The sequence below is a fragment of the Chenopodium album genome, chromosome 15, assembly GCF_948465745.1.
Source record: "Chenopodium album chromosome 15, dcCheAlbu1.1, whole genome shotgun sequence".
Taxonomy (NCBI): domain Eukaryota; kingdom Viridiplantae; phylum Streptophyta; class Magnoliopsida; order Caryophyllales; family Amaranthaceae; genus Chenopodium; species Chenopodium album.
In genome coordinates this window covers 31,220,241-31,247,976 of record NC_137848.1, presented here as the reverse complement: position 1 = coordinate 31,247,976, position 27,736 = coordinate 31,220,241, and the positions used below count along the sequence as shown (strand labels likewise).

The window sequence follows — 27,736 nt, the reverse complement described above, 5'->3', positions numbered from 1 at the left end:
ACTATAGCAAGTCGGACGCAACAAAAAAAAAAGAAAAAAAAAAAGAGAGAGAGAGAAGTAAAAACTCAAGGCAAAGAGAGAAACCATACCCCCTTGTCGCCTCATATTGAGCTCGCATGAGCTTGTAGCGCTCCATGTTAAACTCGTTCATGTCCATTTCACCCTTCTAAGTAAAAACATAGTTAATTATGCATGATGAAAAAGTCAACTTGGAGGGAAGTTTCGAAGCAGGCCAAATGAGGACATGAACAAGGGATCCCTTAACCAATTCACCAAGGGGATCCACCTGGGAATAACAGGCACCCGGCGCCCCTCTCTAAATACCCGCTTGACCTTGAAATAGTCAAGCTGATCAACATGGTCCGGGTGAATTGGGGGGGGGGGGGAGTCGGCCACTGATCCCCTTGTCCAAGCTGAACGGGGGAGGAGTTGAAATTGTTCATCTTTCTATTGAACTCCTTGTCCCCCGTCTTTATGAGGTAAAACCTCTGCTTCCAGTCGCGCCACTTGGACGGCTTGTTCATGCACACCATGAACTCTAGCCGGGTGCTCAGGACAAACCACCCATCCGAGAAAGCGTCCAGCTTCACCATGTTGTGCATGACGCAAAAGACTGGGAAGTTAAGGGTGAAACCCATCCTTAGACAGGTCACCAAGTATCCAAAAATATTGGCCCAGCTGTTTGGCGCAAGCTGGACCATGGCAATTTGATATTCGTCCAGCAGCTCCTGGACGAATGGGTGAAGAGGGAAGCGGAGACCAACCTCAAGGGCTGCCCTATATACATTGAAGCCTCGGCAGATGATCTTAGGGTCGTCCGAGGCAGCAACCGACCCAGAGGTTCGAGGAGGCCTTATCCGAAAGCCTTCCCCCAACATGAGGAATTCCCTCCATTCCTCAAACCGTTCGTTGAGGTACTCTAGGGCTACGTCCCCAATCATACATCCGTAGGGGCTGTTAAAGTCATTCTCTTCTTCCTCTGCCTCGGCGGCAGCATTTTTAGCCTGTTGTTCGGCCGACTGAGGTTCAGGGTCCCTCGCTGAACCAAAGTCTTGAGATAAAACCCTGTCCAGCTCGTCCGCCTCAGCGGAACTTCCTCCGACCGAGCCCTGCCTTAACGCGGCCATTCTTGGTTCCTCGGGCACTAAAGGGGCCTTGCCCTTGTCTTTTGCCCCAACCCCAGAACTGTGACTTCCAAATGGAACGGGGTGGGGGGAGTCGGTGGGTTCGGCAATTACTATGCCGACCCTAGGTCTTGCCGACCTGAGAGCTTGAGAGAAGGGGGGAGCAAGAGTTCACCCGGCCTCAGCAGAAGGGCCTGGCTGATTTTGGTATTGTGCCTGAGCAGCCACCGAAGTCTGTGGCCGATTTTGGCCTAATAAAATATGGTGGTGGTGCAATGACTGCTCGGGCTGATCTTGTTCAGGTCGACCTACAACCGTCCTAGGAGGAGAGCGTGCCAAAGAAGTTGGTAACTCGTCCGCTCCAAGGATCGAGTTAGCAAATAAAGCGCGGTGTACACTCGAACCCCTCCAAGAAGTGGAGGTGCCTAATTGATTATGGCGCTCTTCAAAAGAGGTGGTCACCTCGACCACCGAGCACGCACTACCATCAATAGTAGTGGTGGTGTTTGTGTTTGTGTTTGAGGGGTTGGTCCGCACGTCCGAGTTGTTCAGATCATAGGAGGCCAAAGGTTGAACAAGAGTGCTGTCAAGATTTCTGGCGGCATGAAGGTCGTGCGTTTGCCTCGTACGCGCCATGTTCGGCTGCAGGGACATAGAAGAATAGGTGGGGGTGAGTTGGTACGCACTAGAAATGGACCCACTCCATAAAGACGAGGACTCGTCCCCGTCCACTCTAGATTCCTCAGTCCCATGCGAACAGACGGCCTCATGCGGAGAAACGGACGAGGCCGAGTGTTGATCCAGGGTGTTTGAAAAAATTAAGCAAAAAATGAAAAGAAAATTAAAGAAGAAAGGAAGAGTATTCGGTTACCTTCGTCCGAGTAGAAGGTTGAAAAACTTGAAGAGTGCTTGGGAGGTCTTGGATGAAGAAAGGCTGGAAAACTCGAATGTGTGGCGGAGCTGTCGAAGAATCCGGGAAGAAGTAACTTTCTCTCTCTAGAGGCTCTGACTTCTCTCTAGAAAGCAAGAAAATCCAAAGTAAAAAATGAAGATCAAACCCTTGCTATTTATAGGCAAAATTTGGAGGGGTAAAATGGTAAAAATTGTTCCCGCCTAAAGAATGCCAAAGGATTAAAATTCAAAGAATTTAACCTAAAAGTCAAATGGTTAAACTCTTCTGTTTGACGGAATCCGTGTAAATGCCCTACTATTTATGACGGAATGCGAGCGGGCGTCATAAACACCCGTAACTCTCTGCATGTACCTCAGAAGTTGAACCACTTCCTTGGAAAGTGCAATGCAGATAAATGTCAAAAAAAAGTCTCTTTGGCCGCTGATGACCGACCGATCACTCAGCAATATTCCTTAAAAGAGCCAAGACAAGGCAATCAAGGCATTCAGCCCAATTCCAGGCCGCTCGGCCCACTCTATCCTAACGATTCGGCCAGGCTCATAAAAAGCGACAGGCCATTTCGACCAGGCGTTCAACCCGATAAGGCGGACGGACGCTCCTGTCCGGCTCCTGTTTACAATATAAAATACTTCCAATGCGCCCAAGGTACTCGAACGAGTGAAGGTCAGAGGAGGCGGCCTAGTTGGGACGAGCCACCCCCTCTGAGGGGCAAATGTTTAGGGTAAAAAATACCCCAAGTACGTGGTCCAATCCCGTGATGACACGTGACCCAATAAAAGGGCGACACGTGTCACTGTAGGAAGATGACACGTACTATGAATAAGAGAGCACTTGAAATAAAAAATGTCACAAAGGCCTCCTTACATCAGGAGGCCCAAAAGCAACTAGAATGCCGCAAAACAGCGCCCCTAGAGGACACATGTCCTTCGCTTATTGCGCAGCCAATCAATGGCCCTAAATTCTAGGTCACTTACCCTAAAGGGCACAAATCCCCACCCCTATAAATACCCCAATCATTGCTGATGGGAGGGGTAGATTGTGACATAACATTTAATAGAGCATAAAAAGCTCCGACTTCTCTCTACTTTCTCTCTCTACATTTATTCCGTTTCCGGTCACTAACTTGATCGTCGGAGGCGAATCTCCGATAACCAGAGATTCGTGTTTTGCAGGTGTCCGTGTCCCATTGCCGGATCAGAGCGTGACCAGTATCCCAAGGGATTCCAAAAAACCCCGAAACACAACTAATACACGAGAAACCTATGACCAACTAATCCCTGATTAAGTAACCCCTAACCGAGTAGTCCTTGATCAAATATTTCCCTGACTGACTGAGTAACCCTTGACTGACCGAGTGAGTAACCCTTGACTGACCGAGTAACCCTCACCATTCTTTCATAAGAAAATTTGTGGCTGGTTACACAGTGTGATCAACCACATATGAAAATTTGTGCCACAAAATACATGGAAATTGGCCCCCACTTAGTTACTCAAAATTCTTATTATTTGCGTGCAAATGTCTTCACAACAACAAAACGATCTAATATTTCTATGAAATTTGATGTAGATTTTCAACACCAATAATATGAAAATTCCTATGAGCATTTAATTCTCATGCCAACCAAATAATACCTCTAGAGATCTCATGACTAAATTTAAACTATTAAAATTCTTAATGGTTAACGATTATGGTAAAATAATCAATTATATCACTTTCATCTCCAGATTTGTTTTAGGTAGACAGCTCTCAATTAATACAGGAAAAAGGACCTTGCTGCATAGGTAATTAATAATTTGGTCAGTGGTCCTTTAATTTTCTTGTCACACATAAAAGTTCTACTAATCCGTAATCACCATTGAACCAACTCAATTATTTAAAATAAATGTATGATCAACATCACTAACAATAGAATATCATATGCTACCTCCGTTTATTTATATTTATAATGAGTATTATTTGTGAGACATAAAAATTATTTTTTGTTATAATTAAAAATTAATAGAAGTAATATAACAGTTTATTACTTTATTCTGAAATGTTTAAATCATCACATAAAAAAAATGCATAATATTTGCAATAAAGCGGGAAATAAAAAGACAATGTACCTGAAAACGACAAACATAATAATCATCACCATAGACAGCATGAACCCAATCCACCGGGTTCCTATTAGGATTTCGGGGAGGATAAGCCACGCTAAGGTTTACAAGCGCCTTCACACGATCAGGCCGAAAGAGGCACAACCACCAAGCCATGAGTGCACCCCAATCATGGCCTACAACAAACACCTCATGTTCCCCTAGTGCATCAATCAGTGCAACTAAGTCTCCCACAATGTACCCGTATGTGTACTTACGGGCATCTTGTGGGACATCTATGTCGCCGTAGCCCCTCATGTCAGGGGCTACGGCATGGTAAGCAAGCGCAGATAATGCTTGGATTTGGTGCCTCCAGGAGTACCATAGTTCAAGGAAGCCGTGGATAAAGAGTACTATTGGTGCCCCTTCGTCTCCTTTCTCGACGATGTGCATGTTAATGCCATTTACGTTAAGTGTTCGGTGTTTAATGCCGTCTAAGGTGATCATTTGTGTATGTACAAAAGAGGGTTATCCTAAGTTTGAGTTATTGACAGTTTTGATTATTGATTTTTTTTTTCTTATTTTAGTAAGCTCTCTCAATGATTACAAAGAAATTGTAGAAAATAGTATTAATTTGAATATCACCCACTTATTTTCTATTTTCAATCCTATTCATGTATTAATTTAACCACCATAACATAAAGAAAAAATAAATCATTTATAGATTAGGAATGGAGCGCCAAAAGTTTAATTTCTCCAATACATGATCTGAATCCAAATGCTAATTATATACAAAGTATTATATTTTGGAAAATTTGTAATTAATAATCTCAACTTTGCTCCATTTTCTTTTAATAATCTCAACTTTGGATTATTCTTGAATAATCGTAACTTTAGGGTTGTCCCTTTCTTCAATTTCAAATCAGTCGACAAATGTCAACGACCTCTAATAGCAGGTTACATTACACATGTCAGCTTGCCATTGGTGCAAAAAAAATAAAAAAAAACCTAGAATCCACCTAGCCTTCCACCAAAACCCCCAACCTCATCCACCGCCCTGCCCTCCGCCACCAAAAATCCATTCCCACACCCCGAAAACACCAAACCCTCCCTGAACCTCCCCTCGCGGCCGACTCCGATCTGCCGATCCAACATCAAACCTTAGCCGCTCGATCGAAACCCGCTTCCCAATTGTCGTCGCCTCAGCAGCTCTGGTATCCCAATTCCAACTCATCAGACACCGCAACACCTTCCGCAACAACAGACTCAATCGTTGTTTCCAATTTACCTTGCTGTTGTAAACCTAAGGCAAAAGGTGAAAAACGGATTCAAGCAGTGTCAAATTGTTGTTGGAGGCGTCGAATTGCTATTGGAGGTGGTGAATTGCTACTGTAAATCTAAGGTTTAAGGTTCAAGTTGTTGATGCTATTGGAGGCTGAAATTAGGTGTCGAATTGCTGATTGCAGGTGGCGAAGTTGTGTTGAGGTGGAGACGGGTGTCGCGGTTGACGGTTTAGGTTGGTGGTGTTTGGTGTTTGCGGGTTGTGCGGTTGTTTGGGCTAAGGCTGGTGTTTGTTGTTGTTATTTGTGGTTGTAGCGTGTGTGGAATGGGGTGGCTGGCCGGGGGGAGGAAGGCTGTGAGTTCCCTGGTGGGCGGTGGGGTTGGGGTTCCGGTGGACGGTGGACGGTGTGGCTGGGTGGCTAGAGAATGGGGTTTTTCTGATTTTTTCTAATTTTTTTTTTTTAATATTTTTGGCTAATTAACTCTTGACACGTGGTAGGTAATTGGTAATTGAGATTGAAGAAAGAAAACAACCCCTAAAGTTGAGATTATTTTAGAATAATCTATATTTGGGATTATTAGAATAAAGTGGAGCAAAGGTTGGGATTATTATTACAATTTTTCCTTATATTTTAAAGAAAAAGCCAAACATATAATGAAAAACATTCTAATAAGTTACAAATTAGAAAGCAATGAGAAATATTGTTCAAGGAGTACAAAAATGTTCATGCCACCTAACGTTTGACATGGTTGTTCAAATAGGATTGCGTAGAGAATCGAAGAATTCTTAGTAGATGCATGGAAAACTTGCTTTGGGAATTAAACCTAGAGGAGATCAAAATTCGGGTTGGGCCTTAGTATAAAATCTCATGCCCAAACGATATAGTTGCATAATGCCTTATAAAATAAACATTTAGTAAAAAAAATATGAACACATAAATAATATGAATATTCAATACTATGAAAATGAACACGTAAAAAATGAATTTTCAATAATATGTAAATGAACACGTAAAAAATAAGCATTATATACTAAAAAGTGAATATGTTTAAAAATATAATCATTTTGTATTTTAAAAATGAACATGATTATCATACAATCATAGAATTGCTAGAACACAACCTTAAAATGAACATTTAGTAAAAACAAAATTATGAACAAATAAAAAATTGAACATTTTATAATAAAAAATGAACATTTAGTGATAATAAGTGAACATGTCAAAAAAATGGACATAATATTAAAAATGAACATTCACCATACAATCATAGAATAGTTGGATGCCTAATAAAATGAACATTTTATAGATATATATGAACACATTAAAAAAATGAACATATCAAAACAAATTATGAAAATTTAGTATATTAAAAATGACATGATTTTCATATATTCATATATATATATATATATATATGTGTGTGTGTGTGTGTGTGTGTGTGTGTGTGTGTGTGTGTGTGTGTGTGTGTGTGTGTGTGTGTGTGTGTGTATATATATATATATATATATATATATATATATATATATATATATATATATATATATATAAATAGGTTCAAATTCATTATATATAATTGTTAATGAAAAATAAAGATAAAATAAATCGTTAAAATATATTCATATCTGTTTATATACAAAATGTTCATTTTTATTGTACTAAATGTTCATTTTTAAAGTACTAGCTCATATTTTCTTACATAAATTATACACAAATTCGATTGTAATTATTTTAACTCTAAATACTTATATCCCCCTTAAATGTAATCTTGGTTATAGAGAAAATAATTATCAATCTATAACATGATAATTAGGACTCAAAAATAAAATAAAAAAATTAAAAAAATAAAGAGGGTAGAGAGAAAAGTAATATAATCAATTGATATTCATTACATAAGCAAAATTATATATGCAATGTCAATCATAAATTCAGAAAATATAACCTAATTAAACCAAGTTAAAAGCCAATAATATAAACTCAATGCGTTGTTCCTACAGGCGGTGGGTTGCATATCGTACAAACGTTCTATAAAAAATAAATAAATAAATAAATAAATAAATAAAAGGAAAGAACATATTATAAAAAAAAAGTAATGAACATAACTATAGTGAAAAAAACATACTAATAAAATGTAATTAACATATACGTAGAGTGAAAAGATCATATGTCTAGGTCATGTTCTTTGATTTTCAGTGTAATGTACATTTTTTTGGGACAATGTTCATTGCTAATTGCGAAATGTTATTTGAATTTTGTCTTTAAATTATGGTCGGTGTATGTAAATAATGTTCATTACATAATATTATCATGTTCATTATGAATATCACATATGTATGCTCTTAAGATATACACAAAAAATAAAATAAAAAAATAAAATAAAAAAATCATAAAGCTAGATGTTCTTTACAAACAATTATATGTCTTTTACAAAACAGTTATATGTTATTTCCTTGTTTTTTGTTTGTACCATGCTTTGGTAGTACAGATGCATGTACCATAAAAATTTCAATATAAACTAACCTCAACAATTTTTTCATGAATACTAATTAAATCCATTACGAATAAATACAAAAAATAGAGGAAAGAGATAATGATAAAAAAAAAAAAAAGAAGAAGATAATTTCAAAAACAAAGGAGACAAAAAAAAATTCAAATAAAATTAAGAATTAAGGAAAGAATTAGGAAAGAGAGAAACATTTAACATATGTATGAATTAATAAATAAGGAAAGAAATAAGGTAAGGAAGGAGAAGTAGTATATAGTATGATGTATGTGCATTTTAGAAATGGGGAGCCATTTTAGATGCACAAGGGCACATCCAAGAATTTTCAAAGCCAAAGTTGACTTTTCAGGTTTTTTCTAGACCAAGATTGGGTTTTAATACCATAGTTTGTTTTTTAAATTGTCAAAACTCACACTTTGTTTATGTCGATCAGATCATTTTTAATCATCTCTAATTAACCTGACATAATGTTAATTTGAATAGACCATATGCTAAAGTTTATAAAGATACTATGATTCCTTCAAAATTTTGAGATCATATATAGAAAAAAGGCATGGTTAACCCAAACAAGGTGAAAGAGTGAGCTCGGTTCACAAACAAGAACCAAGGAGCGGGGTTCTCTACTAAAAGCAATTGATAATTGTAGACACATGATTGTGTCTCCCCAAAAATCAAACCTAGTGATGAGTAATTTACATGTCTTTGATTATCGAGTTAGGTGAAAAGTTGAAGAGTTTCGTGAATTTCCCTTTAGCCTTAACCATTTTTAGCCTTTTTCTAAATGTTTTAAACCAAAATAATTCATTTTAAAACCATTCATTTCATGTCCTCTTTATAAAAACATCTAAACCAGTTTATTTCGGTCCATAATCTGGATCCAATAACTGTGTAGTTGGTTGGGGCTTGAAAAGAGCTTTCCAACAATATATTATAAGCCCAAATCCTCAATATTTACCTCAATATATTACACAAGCTTTATCTTATTATTTATTCTTGAAATATCCAAAATCATAAAACGATAAGTTCCGGGCAGAAGAATTGGGATGTTGTTGGTAAGGATGTGATCAAATCATGTACTTCTTTTTTCAGAGAAGGCTTTATGTTGAAGGAAATGAACGAGACCTACATTGCTCTTATTCCTAAAATCAACAATCCAGAGATGGTTTCAGAGTTCAGACCAATAAGTCTTTGTAATACCTCTTACAAAATCATTTCGAAGTGCCTTGTTAAAAGACTTAGAAGCATCATCGGGGACCTTGTGGGAGACAACCAGAACGCGTTTGTTCCGGGCAGAGCAATAAATGACAACTGTAGCATTGGTCACAAAATGCTTCACAAAATTAATAAAAAAGCGAGGTCAGGAATGTATGAGAGTATGTTCAAGGTCGACCTCAACAAAGCATATGATCGAATCAAGTGGAGTTTTGTAGAGAGAGTGCTTACTCAAATGAACTTTCCTGAGATATGGATTAAGTGGATTATGCAATGCATATCTACGGCTTCATACCGCATCCTTATCAATGGAGAGCCCTCGAGAAAGATTGTCCGAATATAGGGCTTAGACTGGGCGACCCCCTATCGTCGTACTTGTTCATTCTTTGTATGGAGGTGCTGTCCAGAAGGCTCAATTATCTGCAAAGTGCTGCTGCTATCAAAGGAATTAAAATCTCTAGATCGAGCCCCTCTATCTCCCATCTCTTCTTCGCCGATGACGCCTTATTCTTTCTTAAGGCTGACATACAAAACTTCAGTGTCATGAAAAAAGTGCTTGATCAGTTTTGTGAGTTATCAGGAGAAATGGTGAACTTAAATAAATCGTATGTTATCTTCTCAAAAAACATGCCAAATAAATTCAAGAAGATCCTAAGGAAGAGCCTTGGTGTAAAAGATAGTGAGCACATGGGAACTTATTTAGGGTGCCCCATGGACATTGATGGGAGAAGCACCAATGCTTTCAATGATATTGTGAGCAAGATCGCTTGTAAGCTCTCTTCATGGAAGTTTCTTAGTCTGCCAAAAGCTGGGAAGCTCGTTCTGATCAATGGTATTCTTGTGGCAATGGCTTCCCACATTCTAAGCGCTTACCTTCTCCCCAAGTCTACAACGAAAAAGATTTCTTCGCTTATTCTGAAATTCTGGTGGTCCTCATCCATGGACAAAAGGCCAATTTATTGGAGGAAATCTAGCCTCCTGGAACAACACAAACATGATGGGGGCATTGGCCTTCGAAACATAAATAATCTCAACCATGCTCTTGTCTTTAAACAAGCATGGAGTATGTTTTCTAACCCCCAATTGCAGATAAGCAAAGTTTTCAAGGCAAAGTACAGGGACGATTGGTTCGATAAAGGAAGGAAGGGGGAGTTCAACTCTTCAATGTCGTGGGGAGCCCAAAGTATTTTCAAAAGCATCTATCACTTAAAGGGTGGCCTCAAAAGAGTCGTTGCCAATGGAGCGTCAACAAGGATTGAAGATGATTGGTGGGTTACCAAGAACATCATCAAATGCAAAGATGAGGATGCAGCTAATAATGAGAGTAAGCCAAAGCTTGTAAGTGACTTACTCGATCCTCAAGGAAGCTGGCAATCAGGCCTAGTATGGAGATGGTTTAAACAACCTATTGCTAGAGAAATTCTTGCTCTCAACCCAGCGAAGTACATTTCGGAGGATAGCTAGGACTGGGGGCCCTTCGAGTCTGGGAACTACACCATCAAATCTGGATACTGGTTTTCTATGAAGTAAAATAGCAGCTTGGTCTCCCCCTCGGCCTTCTGGAAAAAATGGTGGTCATCGGAAATGTGGCCAAAAAACCAAATTTTTATCTGGAAACTTGTTAATAATGCCCTCCCCACTGCAAATAATCTTATGAAAAGGGGTATTAACGTTTGTAATGTTTGCAGACTATGTCTCATTGAAGAGGAAACGCAAGAGCATATTTTTAAAGACTGCGAGATTTCTAGAAGAGTATGGACATCGACAAGGAGCTTAAAATAGGGGAATGGATAAAAAACTTTATCTCTTACATCCATGCCCTGAAGAGCAATAAAGAAGACAGCATCATGGACTTTGTCAGTGTTCTGTGGACCATTTGGCTCACACAAAATAAGGCTATCTTCAACAATGAAATTTGCAATCCTCTCAACATAATATACACTTCCCAACATTGGAAAAACAGATGGATTAATGGCAATCCGCTAGCAGCTAAAGAGAAGCCAAAAAATGAAGACTCTCATGATGGTGGAAGCTTGGAGCAGAGTACGGATAGTAACATCTCAAGGGTGGCAAATCAGGATAATGTCACCGTGATTATTGATGGTGCTTGGAAGAAGAATAAGCTTAATTCGATGAATACGTGGAGAGCAGCTGTAGGATGAATTATCAAAGATAAAGATGTAGTAATTGATAGGGGAAAAGCTCCTGTTTTTGCCTCTACCCCGACTCAAACAGAAGCCATGACTGCCCTTATGGCTATAAAAAAATTCAAGCCTTAGAGGGAGGAATGTCACGATGCTCACTGACTCAAGTGATTTGGTGAAGGCTTTTAATGACAATAGCAATGCAAAGAGGGAAATTAAGCAATTAGTGCTTGATATTAGACAGGTTGTAAGAGAGTTAAAAAAACAGATAAGTTTTACATAAAAAAATCAGGATCGGAATAAGCGTAACCCAAATTTACACAACCTTAAATTTAACTCATTGCATCGTCTAGGGATGATAATATTGGCAAATGGCCTTATTGTTATGGCAGGTTACATCACTTACAAGGGCCTTAGAATCTTTTGATGAAATTATAGATGTGATTGGAGATAACATCAGGCTTCTCTTGCTGTATGAAATGGCCTACTTGTTCAAGTATGACCACATCTTCTAAGAGTGGTACATCCTTTTTCATCCCACCTTGATTAACGTACTCCTTTACACCAGGCATATAGTATGTTAGGTCCAAGTCTCCTACGATAAATTTCGTTGGTACTTTCACCTTTGCTCCTGTCCATGCTGCTGTGAGTTCCCAATTTCTATTAGAAAAATGAAAGATGGTATGATGGATTGAAGAAAGATAAACTAGTTGTTACAAAATAATGAAAGATTGTAAAAAGACGGATAGATTGTATATAAAATGTGAATAAAGTAAAAAAAGTATGTACGGACAAATTAAAGAAATCCGTTTACAAGTAGTATACTAAAGGCAATTGACAAATTTTTTTTTCTTTTTTTTTGACAAGGACAAATTTTTTAGTTAGCGAAATAATCTATGACAAAAGCAAAATTACTATGAAATCAAAAACTAAGGGCTTGTTTGGCATCATTTTGGTTTTCAGTTTTCCATTTTTTTTAAAACCAAAAACTAAAAACAGGAAACAAGAAAAAGGTGTTTCCTCTTTTTTGTTGCCAGTTTTCAAAATTATCATAATTTTAATAAGTTTAAATAATTTTTTATTCATTATGGGACATATATCATATACTTTAAAAAAAAAAATAGAAAACCACAACAATGCCAAACGAACCCTAATTTAATTATATTTGTTTGAACCTTTGCTAACGAGCACCCCAAGACATTAGATAGCTGATTAATAATTACTTAAAATAAAATTATGTTCGGATTGCATGATAAACTCATGCATCGATTGATAATTAATGTTAATTATATTTTCACTTTTTGTTCTCTTACCTAACGCCTATAGATGCTCGTTAGCTTTTTCCTATATAACTTTTTAATTTAGATTTTTAAAAAATCATATGAGATTAGTTCAATATTTTCAATTCAAAGTCTAATATACCTAGTTTGCAGCAAACTAAGATGTGTTAATGTTGGTAATCGTAGTTTTCTAAACTTAGCTAACCAAGGTAATTAAATTAAGAGGATGAGAAAGAGGAACATACAAATTATAAGCACGATAATAATTCAATCCTCCAGTGAAGCCAGTCTGTGTAAATTTGTTAACGTAATATGCAGCTTCTTCTTTAGACAAAAAAGAAGGAAAAGGGGGCACATCTTTGAAAGCCTGCCCTTTGGGCAAAAACAAGGGGCCTGGGTTGCGATTCGAAAAAAATCTCCTCAGTAGTTTTTCAGCACCACCAGCTTCAGCAATCTCACTTTCTATTTCTCCAGGTACCTTTTCAATAATTTTAAAATGCGATCAATTTGTAGAACGGATATATATATATATATATATATATATATATATATATATATATATATATATATATATATATATAAAGTGAATGATGTATAAGTAATATACATATATGATAGTGCAATTGTAAAATAGTGACAATTGGATTGGGGACTTGAATTGGGGGATATAAGTGAAAGGTTAATTATATCCTTTTATTTAAATCTCGTTTGATCAACATTATTTTTATTATATTGAATGTAATTCACACTCCTTTTTTTCATCCTATCCATCTAAAGTAAATGCACAATCTTTTTTTTTTTCATTATCCAATGTAAAGATGTAAAAAACTTAGTCAATAATCTGAGAAACCGGACTGTAATATATAAACTCGACTTGTACCCGATGAATAATGGAGTGAAACTTATGAACTATTATCGGACCTTAACCAACTCGATGTTAACCGGCAACCTACTTGACTTGATGAACTCAAACCTACATCTGATTTTATAGTAACAGACAATTATTTAACCTAACAATGATCTAAATTGAATTAACACCTAAATAAATTACAACTTGAAACTGTTAGTTACCCGACACAACTTATTATTGATCTTACCTATGGAGACTTGTAACTCAATCTTATTTGACTCATGATTGTTAACTCGACTAGCCATTGACTAGACCCAATATAGACATAAAATAGAACTCAACTTGGCTGTTTTATTACTAAACCCTGGCCTTAACAAGTTTAACAAATGATTTTACCTGAGCTTATTTGATTTCAATGTAAGACAATAGAGCTCTTTATTAATATAGGTTTTAATTTTAGGTTAATAACAATTTGATACATTGTTCATATCATGACTATGCAAATAAAAAAATTAATAATAAAGGGTTTAATTTTTGGTCTAAGTAGATTATCCTACATATAAAGTGAAAGGGGGTTTTGGGTGATAAATTTCACTTTCCCAAAATACCCTTCTCAATTTTGTCTTTTTTTTTAAAAAAAAAAAACCTACAATTCTTTTAAAAAAAAAACTATCTAAACAAAAAAACTACCACCTAAAAAAAACTACCATCTGAAAAGAAAAGAGAATAAAAAACCTTCCATTGAAAAGAAAAAACAAAGAATCGAGCCTGATATATTCACACACATGAATTTTCGTGTGTAGCTTAGCTTGTGTGAATAATGCAAAAGGTTAACATGAGTTTCTTAAATAAAAAAAGAGGGAGCACTCCTTGTAAGCTATCATATAAGTACAATAACAAATTTATATTGTTTGGTTGAATTATGAAAATGTGATGTTGATTCAACATCCACTTGTCCCAAATCATCAAAAATTGACCTAGCTTAAAGATTATCCAGCTTGATAAATTTTGACCCAAACCTAACCTGAACATGAAATTATTATCCATTTAATTTCCCCAAGCTTGACCTTGTGCAACCCTAGCCTAAAAATATGTGAACCCAACTTGAATTTGACTTGAAACGAAGCCGACTTGCAATCGAAAGGGTCAAGGACCTAACATAACCCATATTGAAATTGACCTAACCCTGAACCTAATTTGGATGCTAAATATACCTGATATGACCCGATTTGAATTTGTTTTAAAACCTAAGTTAAAGCAACTTAAAATTGACCTAAATAGTGAATTGACAGCTCTTTATTAAACTGTATGTAAAGTGAATATCGTATATATTTTTTTTCTCATGTTAAATGATTAAAGCCCAAATATAATGTTTATGCTAGTATATATTAATAATTTTTATTTTTCAAAAGATTTCTTTTCTAGAAGTGATTATTTTTTCATGAAAAAAATTAATTGAGTCTATTATAACAAATTTTCCTATTTATAGCAAGTGAATGGCAAGGCCCAAAAGCTAGTTTTGTATAGTATCTATATTTAGATAACTAGAAATTTTTTTTTTTTTTTTTTTTTGGAGCAACTAGATTGCTTTTTTAAAGAATATTAAGTCAATAAAAGATGGTTGGGCTACAAAACTTTCCCTGTTTGCTAATGTTTCGTGTCTATCTGGTGTAGACGTTTAGTGGTGTGTTGGCCAAACTAGTTTTCCTTTAAACTCAAATGTTTTTTTCCAATTTCAAGCTCAATTTGGGTCCTTACTCCTAAAGAGCTAAACCGACCCCTAAAATCTTAATAGAATCTTTTTGGCACGTGAAACGAGAAAAAAAATTAATTAGCTAACCCTTACTGAACTTCTTAACATCAGGTTAATAGCAAGGGCATGGTATGTTAAAAAATTAAAACTAATGGGTATCATGTGTAATATATATGGAAAAACAGTGGGCACAACTTTAAAAAGTCACTTTCACAAGGGAATTATAAAGAAAAACCCAAAAATTATTAATGACAACCTGGCATGTGTACAATTTTAGGATAAGTTAATGTCAGCAGTTCCTATTTTAGTATTAGTTATAGATTATTCTAACCTAAAACTTATTTTATAGGTAATTGTTTTTTGAAAAAATTGTTTTAATAATCCCAACTTTATCCGATTTTCTTATAATAAAAATTTGTTTTAATACTCCCAACTTTACCCGATTTTCTTTTAATAATCCCACATTTGGATTATTCTAAAATAATCTGAATATTGGGGATTGTTTGCTTTCTTTAATCCTAATGACCGGTTGAATGCAATCAATTTTTTTTTATTTTTTTAAAAGTCACATGTCACAAGTGAATTGGTACAAAAATTTTTAAAAAGATAATAAAATAAAACATTTTTTTTAAAAAAAAAAATCACCTAGCCTCTACCCCCTCACGATTCTCGCCCCCCCCCCCAAATGGTTCGGCGGCCACACAATCCATGATGCTGGTCAGCTGCCCCATCCCCTTTCTCCCCTACACTAGTAACTGCAACCCCTTAAACGATCACCCTCCCATTCCCTATCCCTTGAAACGACCCCACTCACGATACTACCGGAATCGAAACCACGGTGGTTGAAGTTGTTGCGAGTTGGGCAGTGGTAACAAGAGATTGTGACAATGGCATTTAGTGGTCGATGCTAGGAGTGAGGATGTTGTTGTTGTTGCGAGTTGGCTGGCGAAAGTAGCCGGTTGTATGAAGGTGGTTGGTGGTTATTGGGTGAAAGAGTGAGCAATAGCTCAAGTGTTAGAGCTTCCTTCCCAATTCCAGGTGATCATGAGATTGATTCTCACCCCACCCCCGTGGCTATCTAAACACCAATAAAAAAAAATAAAAAAAAAAAGAAAAAAAAAAACTAAAGTATAAAGTTTACTAAAAAGGGTATATTCCTAACTTAGTTACTAATCCTACTCTTATACCAAACAAAGATCAACACGTACTATTTTATCCTTATATCATTTACTCATAACTTTCTATCCTCTTATCTTATTTATTTGTATGCATTGAATTACAAACTTTTAAATGAACCTGGTTCACACTAATTTATTGTGAACCACTAACATTACAGATATTATGGTTGTTTTATTAATAAGAAAAAAAAGTCACTATATCAAAATAAAGGTTATTATGTTTAAATATAAGTCATTTGGTATATAAAGGCCATAAGAGGTTAAGTTTTGTTAATGAATTTTTTACATACTGATCAATATGAATAATAAATAATAAAGGTCATCACGTTAAAATTAGGATATATGTTCAACATAACGTCGTAATCAAGTTGTTTACAATAATATTAAAGGTTATTCAAGTTTAAATAAAGGTTACTATTTTAAAAGTAGGATCACTAAATTAAAATTAGAATTACTGTTATATCACTATTAAATAAAGCCAGTCTCGCAGCCAGGCCATGAGACAACAACACTTGGCATTCTAGTTTTTCGCCAAGTGTCAAGCCACGTCAATTACAAATAAGTATTATTATGACACATAGAATAGTAAGGAAGAGAATTTTGGATAGATATTTTAAGATAAAAATATTGTATAGAGGTTTATTATTGATCTGATATGCTTCTAATACTTCACATATACTCCCTCCGTTTTTAAATACTTGCTCCATTTCCTTATTTGGAAAGCTTTTACAATATTTAATCAATTTCTCTCACCTAGTGGACCCACCATTAATTATATTTTATTAATTTCATGTTATCTCTCCTCCAATTCTCTCCACTACTTTTGCTTTTTACAATTTTTTATTCTTCCACCTACCCCACTACCTCTATATTTTATTACTTTCTCCAATTTTCCCAAAAACTCCGAGTATGGAGAAATGGAGAAAGTATTTAAAAATGGAGGGAGTACAAAATTAATCATAACTTTTAATAAATATCCTATAATCCTATTCTAATTCCATCATAAAATTTATTTAAAAAAGTTCTATAAAAAAAAATCCTTTTTAGTATATTTAATTTATTTTTAAAAATAAATACAGAATCAATAAGAAAAAATTAAGTTTTAATTAGTAAAAATAATTTTAGTTTTATAAAAATTAAATACTTTCAGTTCAGTAAAAATAATCTAAGTTTGATAAAAATAATTCAAGTCTATAATAACATAGATATCTACTACCTCTATTTCTTATTATTTGCATCAAAGGAATATTTTATGTCTCACAAATAATACCCCTTTATTGCAAATAATAAGAAACAAAGGTAGTACTTAGAAACAAAACTACAAAAAGTACAAATAATAAGCACAAATTCTTATATATGTGGCTGGGCACACAGTGTGACCAACCATCATCATCGTTAGTGTTATAGGGTTTATTCGGTCATTGTAAAAAGGTTACTCGGTTAGTATTACAAGTGTTACTCGGTCTGTGTTATAAGGGTTAGTTTATTATTTTACAAACGGCCACATGGCCTGGTGTGGCCAACCGCACATATGACGTGTTGCAATTATTATATAAATAAGCGATATAATATTTAATGTCTAAATATTTTACATTATCAAAATGAATTATATGATCTTATTTAATATTTTAACATTCAAGCCAAAAAAATTTATCAACAATCTGGTATCGCTGGACACAAAATTAGTACGTTTTCAATATTGGTGCGTATAAACCCAAGTCCACAATAATATGGTCCACGCAAATATTTTTTGTCGTTAAACCAAACACCCCTTAAATGAAATATGCTCCACGGGAAGAAAAATCCCTAAATGATCACCAAAATGTTACCTGAAAGCGGCAAATATAATAGTCATCGCCATAAGCATCGCGAAGAGCATCAACTGGCTTGGCTTTAGGATCCCGGGGAGAGAAAGCAACACTAAGATTCACCACCGCCTTCACGCGATCAGGCCGAAAGAGAACCACCAAGCAATCATTGCACCCCCAATCATGGCCTACCACAAAAACCTCCTCCACCCCCAATTCGTCAATCAAAGCCACCAAGTCACCAAAGATATGCCCGTAAGTGTAGCTATGGAAACCTGTGGGGGCATCTGTATAGCCGTAGCCCCTATGAGGGGCTACGGCATGGTAACTAAGAGCCGAGAGGGCCATGATTTGGTACCTCCAAGAGTACCATAATTCAGGGAAACCATGAAGGAAGAGTACAATAGGTGCCCCCTTAACTCCTTTCTCGGCTACATGCATGTTTATGTCGTCGAATGTTTCCATTTAGCTCTTGCTAAAGTTTAGTTTTTAGGTGGATAATGAAGGTGGTTGGTTGGTTTAAGGTTTTTGTTGAGGTCTTATTATTTGTGGTATGTACTTAAGAAGTTTAAAATTAAAACGTGATGAACAAGGACGACTAAGGAGTAGACAAAGTGTCATTTATCTATATGAAAGGTGCATGAATTCTAGCTTTCACAATTTGTTGTGTCATAAATTATGTGGTGTCGTTGTGTAACTTATTTCTTCACAATTTTGAAATATATGTGAATGGTGTGTATGCTTTCTCCTAATGTATACGTACAATGACTGCACAAGAAAGTTACTACTTCCTCTGTTTTTTTTTTAAATGCAACACTTAGCTAGCTAATGCAATATTTTGACTTTTACACCATTCATATATTTTACTTTTATTAACTTTGATGAATTATAATTAAGGAAAAATATAGTTACGTGTGATCTTACTACATTTGTCTTGATTTACATATCTTTGTTTAATTTTTAAATATTAGTAATAAAAATATGAAGTAAATAATTAAAACAATTAGGGCTTGCCCCTCGTTTCGACCAAAATAATACCCTAAAATTGCACATAACATTTAATGGAGGTAGTATATCTCTCGACTCCCATTAATTACCCCCTTTTCAATCTTCATACCCTACGCACACTTTTGTAATATTAACGTATTCTCACATCTCTTACCTTTACAAAAATTATATTGTCTTTGTTAATTGTTATCTACAAATTTAAGGGACTATTTGTGAGATAAAAAAAAATTCTAAAATAACAAATAACAATCAACGGAGGTAGTAACAAATTCAAACTAACCACATAGAACTATGTGGCAGTCAAATTTTTTTTTTTTATCATTATTATTATTATTATTATTTTTTTTTTTTTTTTGGTAAAGGACGTAGTAAGTTGGATGATATAATCTACCTCTTATTGATTGTTTGCATAATTTGCATTTGTGCGATCTTCAAAAAAAACATATGTTTAACAATGAATTTAATATTTTACTCCTATTTTTTTTTTTATTGTTACACTTTGATCAAACAGGCATACATGTTGAGATACAACTTTGACTATTAATTTTTCTAATTATATGTTAGTAAAACTAATAAAGAAAAGGGATTTCATTAATAAAATATAGCCAAACGACATTTACATATAATTCCTAAAAAATCAAGAATTCCAACGTAAGTACACACCTTAAACTAAATACATCGTAGATTTGATTAACAATCGCCTTAATAAAAACTTCATCCTAAGCAATACAATCTGTGAGTTCGCACTGATTCGGCTTGAAATCCACTGATGCGTAGTCGTTTGAGTGAAAATACTCATGTGATCCTCCGGATTCTAGTAGAGATTATGAAACCCTAGATCTTCAATTTTCACCAAACAAACGCAAAAAGAAAATAAACTCAAGAGAAAAATCATCATCACAAGATGAGATCTATTTATTGAAAGCAAGTGAAAGGTTTTTGGGTTTTACCACTGGTAAAAATACCAATGAAATCCCCTACAAAGATTCACAATCGAGATCAAGAGGAAAAGAGATGGTAGAGATGGCGAGAAAAGGGAGAAGGCAGAAAGAAAACCTTCAAAAAAATTGAAAAACCTAGCAATGGAGGCTAGGAAAACCTTCCCAAAGGAAAAACCCTAGAGGGAACCAAAAAACCCTCCCAAGGAGAAACCCTGGAGGGAATAGTAAAAACTTTGATAAAGATTTTGATATTAAAACAATATATATATTGTGATATAGACAAATCTAAGAATTTATTGGACGGACCATACCCATTGATTATTTTTATTTTGATAAGTATATGTTCATAGGGCAATTCCTGGTTGAGTATTTTGACAATCTAATGAAAACACATTTAGCCAATGCAATTTTATGATATTTGTTTTGGGTATTTAGCCAAAGTGGACCAACTGGGGCATGACACGTGGAAGGCAGATACCCCATAAAGGATTGATGGGCTTTCAAGGCCCAATCTCTAAGATAGTCGAAAAACTGCACAACCCACATTCCTAGGTTTTCGTGACCTAGACATGGGCACATATCCTGAAGACCCTGTAAATAGGGAGATTCCTCCCATTATTGGGGCACATTCAATCATTACATCATTTATTACTCTTGGAAATAGAAAACACCTGATCTCGGAATCCGAAAAAATATTTACTTTTCATACCTTTTTACTCTGATCAGAACTCTCACTAACTTGATCGTTAGAGGCGGAACTCCAACCAACCAGAGCTTTCATGGTTTTGCAGGCACAGACGCCCAAAATCCAGGTTTGGTGACGTAACTCTCCCAATGGGCATTGAAAACCCCGAAACAATATCCAAACAACAATAAAGGATTTTATTTTTATTATTTTCATAAAAAAATAAAGGATTTTATTTTGGTAAGTATATGTTCATAGGGCAGGCCATGTCCTAGATAGGCCCACCCCTAGAGCCGTCTATACATTGTGATGTTGCAATATACTCCCTTCGTTCCACAATGATTTGGAATCTTTGACTTTTAAAAAAAAAAAACTTCTAAATTTATCTCAATCTATAAGAACAAGTATAGTCATGTGGGATATGCTTTGATTCGTTTTGGTGAGTGCATTATTAATATTTAACTTTATTTTATATATAATTTTTGCTAGTTTGAATTTAAAGATATTTGCTGTCAAATGTATAAAAATTTGCATCGCTTTACGTAAACAGGAACATTATTCTGAAACGGATGGAGTACTATACAACAGCAATTTGTATTAAATAACCAAGAAAAAACCATTATATGAATAGTGAAAATCTCGAAATATTTGTGTATCTATATTTAATATTTCCACCGCATTTTTACTACATTTTAATATCATGTTTTTTTTTCTTTCATGGTCTCCAAACCCAATACTACTTTATTATTATTATTATTATTATTATTATTATTATTATTATTATTATTATTATTATTATTATTATTATCATTATTATTATTATTATTATTTTTTTTTTCACATCATTACTTTTTAATAAATTATTAACCTTACTATTTTTCTTTTACAATTTTTTAATACTCCCAACCACCCCACTTACCTCTTATTTTATTTAAGTCAACTAATGGTCTTAAATTATATGTCAATCAAAGTGTAACGCTTATTAAAACAAGGATGAAGTACTAAATTTTATAAAGACAATATAATCCCTTCAAATTTGAAGTCGAGCAAGGTAGGGAGAATGTAGACTTAATTAGAGTTGAGTGAAACCTTTATAAATCTATATGTTCTTTTATTGCTTGTCATCGTTTTATTGTTTAATTGCATTGTGTGGAGCCAGGATCTATTGTTCCCCTTGCTTGAATTTTTTTACAAGAATGATAGTTGTTCTCTTACTCAGTTCAACACAACCCCCCCTCCTCTTAATTGAGTACTAATTTCATTTTCAACCTCACAAAAATAAAATAGAAATAGGCAAAAACGAGCCTTAGTAGCACCACCTATAGACTTGGTGCAAAAATTAGTATGCACGACCTATTGATGCGAGTGCGCTCCACAACATCAATTAAGGCCTTGTTTAGTTCACCTTAAAAAAATAATATTCAATAAAAATAATTTCAGTTCGGTAAAAATAAGTTCAGTTTAGTAAAATAAATTTCAGTTCATAAAAATAATTTTCGTTCAGTAAAAATCTGTAACTATAGAAGAAATACAATAGGAAATCAGTAAAAATAATTTCAGTTCAATAAAAATAATTCCACTTATAGTAAAATTAATTTCAGTTCGGCAAAAATAAGGTGAAGTGAACGGGGCCTCAGTATAAAATATTGGGTTACATAAATGACATCAACGTCCTGAAAAATTGCCAAATTCTGATAATATACCCTTAGTCCGAATTCAAGGTAGTGTGGAGTTTTGTGAACCAGATTTGGTTCAAACTTCACAATTTACCTCAATATATATTACACAAAGCTTTATCTTATTATATCTATATAATCTTGAAATATCAAAATGCCATAAAAATAAATTTAACATATAAAGTTTAGGATCGGAATAAGTGCAACCTGAATTTACAAAACCTTAAATATAACTCATTGCATCGTCTAGGGACGATAATATTGGCAAAGAGGCCTTATTGTCATGGCAGGTTACATTGGCCTTAATTAGAATCTTTTGATGAAATTATAAATGTGATTGGAAATAACATCAGGCTTCTCTTGCTGTATGAAATGACCTACTTGTTCAAGTATGACCACATCCTCTAAGAGTGGTACATCCTTTTTCATTCCCCCTTGGTGAATGTATTCCTTTACACCAGGCATATAGTATGTTAGGTCCAAGTCACCTACAATAAATTTCACAGGTACTTTCACTTTTGCTCCTGTCCATGCTGCTGTGAGTTCCCAGTTTCTGGAACAAGAACGAAAAATGTTATGATGGATGTCAATTTTATATCATCCCTAGACGATGCAATGAGTTAAACGTTTAACTTTTTTTGTTTTGTTAAATAATACCTTTATATTAAATAATTTCGCAAGTACTTTCACTGTTCATACACAAACTTGGAGCATCTATTTTTTTATTTTTTATTTATTTTTTTTTTAATGTACTAAAACTAAAATTTATCATGAAATATATGATAGTTAAATAGGTTATAATATAAAGTTTTATAATATCAATTTTTTTTTTAATATATTTACTACTCCCTCCGTTTTGTAATAATCTCAACACTTTGACTTTTACACCATTCATAAGCTTACTTTGACTATACTTTTTACTAATAGATGAAGTATAAAAAACATATGTTGCTATGCAAACTATTTTTGAATTAGTCTTTATGCATATTTTCTTTATATTAAAGTTTTATATTTTTTTTAATAAAATGTAATTACATATATTAATAGTCAAAGTTATGAATTGGTATGTGTGTCAGTCATAATGTTGCAATTATTATAAAACAGAGGGAGTAATATTTAATCATATATAACTAAGGTCAAACTAGTGCATTGACATGTATGTCAAATTTGCCTGTATCAATTATATTGGAACACAGGGAATAAAAGATTGTAAAAAAATGGGTGGGTGTATATAAAATGCTAATAAAGTAAGAAAATGTGTACGAGTAAAGAAATCTATATACTTATACGATAACGGAGTATATAAAATGCAAATATACTTTTTTTTTGCCATATCCCTCCTATACTTTACTTTATTTTTTTTTTCCTTTTTTAGATTTTGGGAAACTCTCTTTGGTACTCTCAAATTTTAGAAAATTTTTCAATGGTGAACAAAGTTTTATGAAATTATCTTTGGTGATCAATAATTACCATTTCTAATTCATTGATGACATTAATGATATAAATATGCAATTATAAGCTAACCCTAGTTAACTAAAGGCATAATAATTAATATAACCTTATTATTTAAATAAAAAAAAAACCCAGCCACCCCAACCCCAACCCACTGCCAGCCCCTCCCCCGGCGGCTAGCGACCCTCTCCCTCCCTTCCCTTGGTGCCGACAACCCTCTCAGTGGCAGCGGCACGCTGAAATTAGCCATTGATCTCCTTCCCCCGATTCCCTTTAATCTTTTTCCCCGATTCCCTTTAATCTCCTTCCCCCGATTCTCATCCCAGCCACCCCCAGTGCCGGCGTCGCATTGAACCTACACTCCGCCGCCACCCAGGAACCACCTGCTGCATTTTCCTAATTATTCGCTCATGGTAATGCCAAGATTGGTTTAATTTCTCCTAATTCTTCACCAAGGTATTTGGATAATAAAATCTGGGGGATAAATCCTTCAAATGCTATGTTTCTAGGTTCAATCCGCATCAATTCAAGGTTTGTTAGGGTTTTATGGGTACGGTGGTGGTCAGGGTGGTGATAGAGGTGGCGGCATCGTGAAAGAGAGAGGGAAAATGACCAGTGGGATCATACTCAATCAACCTCTTCGGCTAGGACGAGGCATAGTAGGGAGGCGCCCAATACACCAGTAACTCCCATCGGCGTCGGCTTCGGGGTGGTGGGTAAGCAGGGGCTGGGTTGGGGGAGGAGGGAAGAAGTGGGTGGTTTTTTTAAATATGGGTATTTTAGGCATTTTTCTTTTCCCTCCCTTTTAAAATATTAACCATGATTAAATTTCCTAAAAATTCTTAACTAATGTTACCACTAAATTAGTTTTACAAATTATAGATTACCGAAAATAATTGGATATTTTAGTGTTTACTATTGAGGAGAAGAAAAAATATTAATGAGTACTATTGAGAAATTCCCTTAGATTTTTACATAATTATTAATTTGCAACTTTATAATTTTTTTTTTTTTGAAAGGTTGCAACTTTATAATTTAATTATTTACTTTTATGCACATATTTCTAGACATTTTTATTTTTGAATTTCAATCAGCCTTAGTTTTATAAGATATTATTTTTAATTACGCTTAATTTTATAAACCTAGCATGACTCTAGAAATATCTAATACGCTTACAAGTAGTACTAAAGGCAATTGACAAAAATTTTAGTTCAAGAAATAATCTATGACAAAAAAAAAAGATTAAGATTGGGTTAAAAAATATATTTATTTATTTTACTCTTGAATAATCTATTAACTATTACTAAAACAAAACATTGCTGACATCATCAATCCTTAAAGTATCCTACGTGTCATTTTAACAATAAAAATTTTCTCTCCATTTTCTATGTGTGATGTCATCATTTATTTTATTTTTTTTAACCTACACTATACCTTTTTCTAACAAAAAAAAAAAAAAAAAAATTACCACTCTTTTATACACAAATGATAAAACTTTATTTTATGCATAATAATAAAAATTAATTAAAGCGTGCAACGCACGAGTCTAATCTAGTTAAGATATATAAAAAAATAAAAAGATCACATTACATTAGTTCAAAATTTTCAATTCATTAAAGTCAAATTTACGTAGTTTTCTGCAAATTAAACTAAAACTAGTAATTGGCCCGTGCAATGCACGGGTTATACTTGTTGATTAAACATTTTAATATTTTTTATTCATGAATTGTTATGTTGTATATTTCGATCGCTCTTACGTATGATTTAAATCAAATTATATGTAAACATAAATTGCATTGTAGTTGTAAAATAAAAACCCACAAAAATTTAATTGCATTATTCTTAATTAAAAAGTTGTGTTATATTGCTTCAAAAAAGAAAAAAGCTGTGAAAAAAATACAAAATTGAAAAATAAAGCTAAGTCACGAAATTTATCAATTATAAATAAAAGTTAGGATAAGATCTAGTGTTTATAAAAATCAAACGAACATTTAGAAAAACTATAAACGAAAAAAATCATTTTTAAAATGTAAACCAAAAATTATCCAAAACCAAAAATATAGTTTAGTGGATCTAATTCAAAATTTGGATGCAAACAAAAACAAATTAAAAACTCTAAAAAAAAACCACAAGCAAAGTTCAACTATATAAAATGTAAAATAATTGCCAAGATTTAAAAAAAAAAAAAAAAAATTGAAATGGCATTATATAAAAAATTGTAAACTGCAAATAAAAATTGAAAAAAAAAATTTGTAAAATTGAAAATATCTTTAAAAAACGCTAGATGAATTTCTAAAGCACGATTTGTTTAAAAATAAACAATTGCATAATTCACAATAAAAAAAAAATCAAAAAGAATTTTCGGAAACAAAGTTGACGAAAAACTAACGTTATAAATTTAAACTAAAAGGGTATACAACGTAAAATGTTGTATGTTGAAAGTAAAAGTAAAAGATGAATTGTAAACAAAGTTGAAATTTTTTACCTACGAGTGTTCCATTAAAAATTCAAGTACCATGATTTTTCTTAAAGTTGTATAAAGAGGAGAATCATAGAGAGAAGGAAGAACAAAGAGGAGAATAGCGAGAGAGGGAAAATATTTAACATAATGGTTTATACTAATTTTTTTTTTAGGGAAATGGTTTATATTGAATTTAAAGGAACCAAGAGACACAATTTACAGTGAACAAAATGAAGAAGCGTTTGGTTTCAAAAAAAAAAGAAAAAAAAGAAGAAGCGTTTCAACTTTAAATTTGGATAAAAAAAAAGTAACTGAATGAATAAAAAGATAAACATCAAGTAATAAAGCAAGAGATTTTTTTTTTTTTTTTAAAAAAAAAGAAAAAAAGGAAAACAAAAAAGGACACGTGGCTTTCTAGATTTTTGATAAATTTTCCAGTTATTATATATTAGTATAGATGTGTTGAAGTTTCTTCAAAAAAGATGTGTTAAAGTTAGTAATCATAGTCCTAAAAACTTAGCTTACCAAGGTAATTAATGTAAGAGGGTAAGAAAGAGGAACATACAAATTTAGAGCACGATAATAATTTAATCCTCCAGTGAAGCCAGTGTGTGTAAATTTGTGAACGTAATAGGTAGCTTCTTCTTTGGACACAAAAGAAGGAAAAGGGGGAACATCTTTGAAAGCATGTCCTTTGGGCAAAAACAAGGGCCCTGGGTTGCGATACGAAAAAAATTTCCTCAACAGTTTTTCAGCTCCACCTGCTTCAGAAATCTCACTTTCTATTTCTCCGGGTACCTTTTCAATAATTTAACAATGAGAACAATTTCCATTACAGAGTAATATATTGTGAGATAATTATAATCATGTAAAGTGAAAAATGGATAAGTAATAAAAATACATGACAATATATAGTAGAGTACTGACAATTCAATTGGGTTGGGGATATAAGAAAGAGTTATATCCATTATTTCGATCTTGTTTGATCAACAATATTTTTAATATACCTAAAGTCAATGAACACTCATTTTTTTCATCATATCGTATCTAAAGTAAATGCACATTCTTTTTTTTTCATTATCCAATGCAGAGATGTCGAAAACTTAGCTAATTAGATAAACCGTTTTGTAATAATGGAGTGAAACAAATAGACTATTACCCGACTTGAACCAACTTGATGTTAACTAACAACCTACGTATAAACTCAAACCTACATCCAATTTGATATTAATCGAAAATTGATTTAACCTAATTTAACCTAAAAACGATTTAAACTTGAATTGACACAAACTGTTAATTACCCAACACAACTTGTTATTGACCTGACCTATATGATGACTTGTAACTCAATCTTATTTGACTCATCATTGTTAACTCGACTAGCCATTG

The 27,736-nt window shown here is 33.8% G+C and overlaps 4 protein-coding genes across 4 annotated transcripts in view; 2 read left to right on the top strand and 2 right to left on the bottom strand.

Annotated features, from left to right (window-relative positions):
- The first annotated feature begins 9,822 nt into the window (after positions 1-9,822).
- LOC145581051 (putative mitochondrial protein AtMg00310) lies at positions 9,823-10,575 on the top strand. Its single transcript, XM_081638121.1, has one exon. The coding sequence runs from the start codon at positions 9,823-9,825 to the stop codon at positions 10,573-10,575; it is 753 nt and encodes a 250-aa protein (XP_081494247.1).
- A 290-nt stretch (positions 10,576-10,865) lies between these two features.
- Positions 10,866-11,273, top strand: LOC145581050 (uncharacterized). The gene has a single exon (XM_081638120.1). The coding sequence runs from the start codon at positions 10,866-10,868 to the stop codon at positions 11,271-11,273; it is 408 nt and encodes a 135-aa protein (XP_081494246.1).
- A 379-nt stretch (positions 11,274-11,652) lies between these two features.
- Positions 11,653-18,565, bottom strand: LOC145582135 (epoxide hydrolase 3-like). Its single transcript, XM_081639155.1, has 3 exons — positions 18,146-18,565; positions 12,781-13,013; positions 11,653-11,915 (listed from the first exon to the last, which is right to left on the bottom strand). Exons 1-3 carry the CDS (start codon positions 18,563-18,565, stop codon positions 11,669-11,671), a joined length of 900 nt encoding a protein of 299 aa, XP_081495281.1. The 3' UTR covers positions 11,653-11,668.
- Positions 18,566-22,581: 4,016 nt separating this feature from the next.
- The window catches only part of LOC145581048 (uncharacterized), a 47,032-nt gene continuing 41,877 nt past the window's right edge, over positions 22,582-27,736 (bottom strand). Inside the window, exons 5-6 of the mRNA XM_081638119.1 lie at positions 26,913-27,145; positions 22,582-22,987 (exon numbers count right to left, since the gene is read on the bottom strand). Of these exons, the coding sequence (XP_081494245.1) occupies positions 22,741-22,987; positions 26,913-27,145 (480 nt within the window). The 3' untranslated portion in view covers positions 22,582-22,740. The remainder of the gene's footprint in view (positions 22,988-26,912; positions 27,146-27,736) is intronic.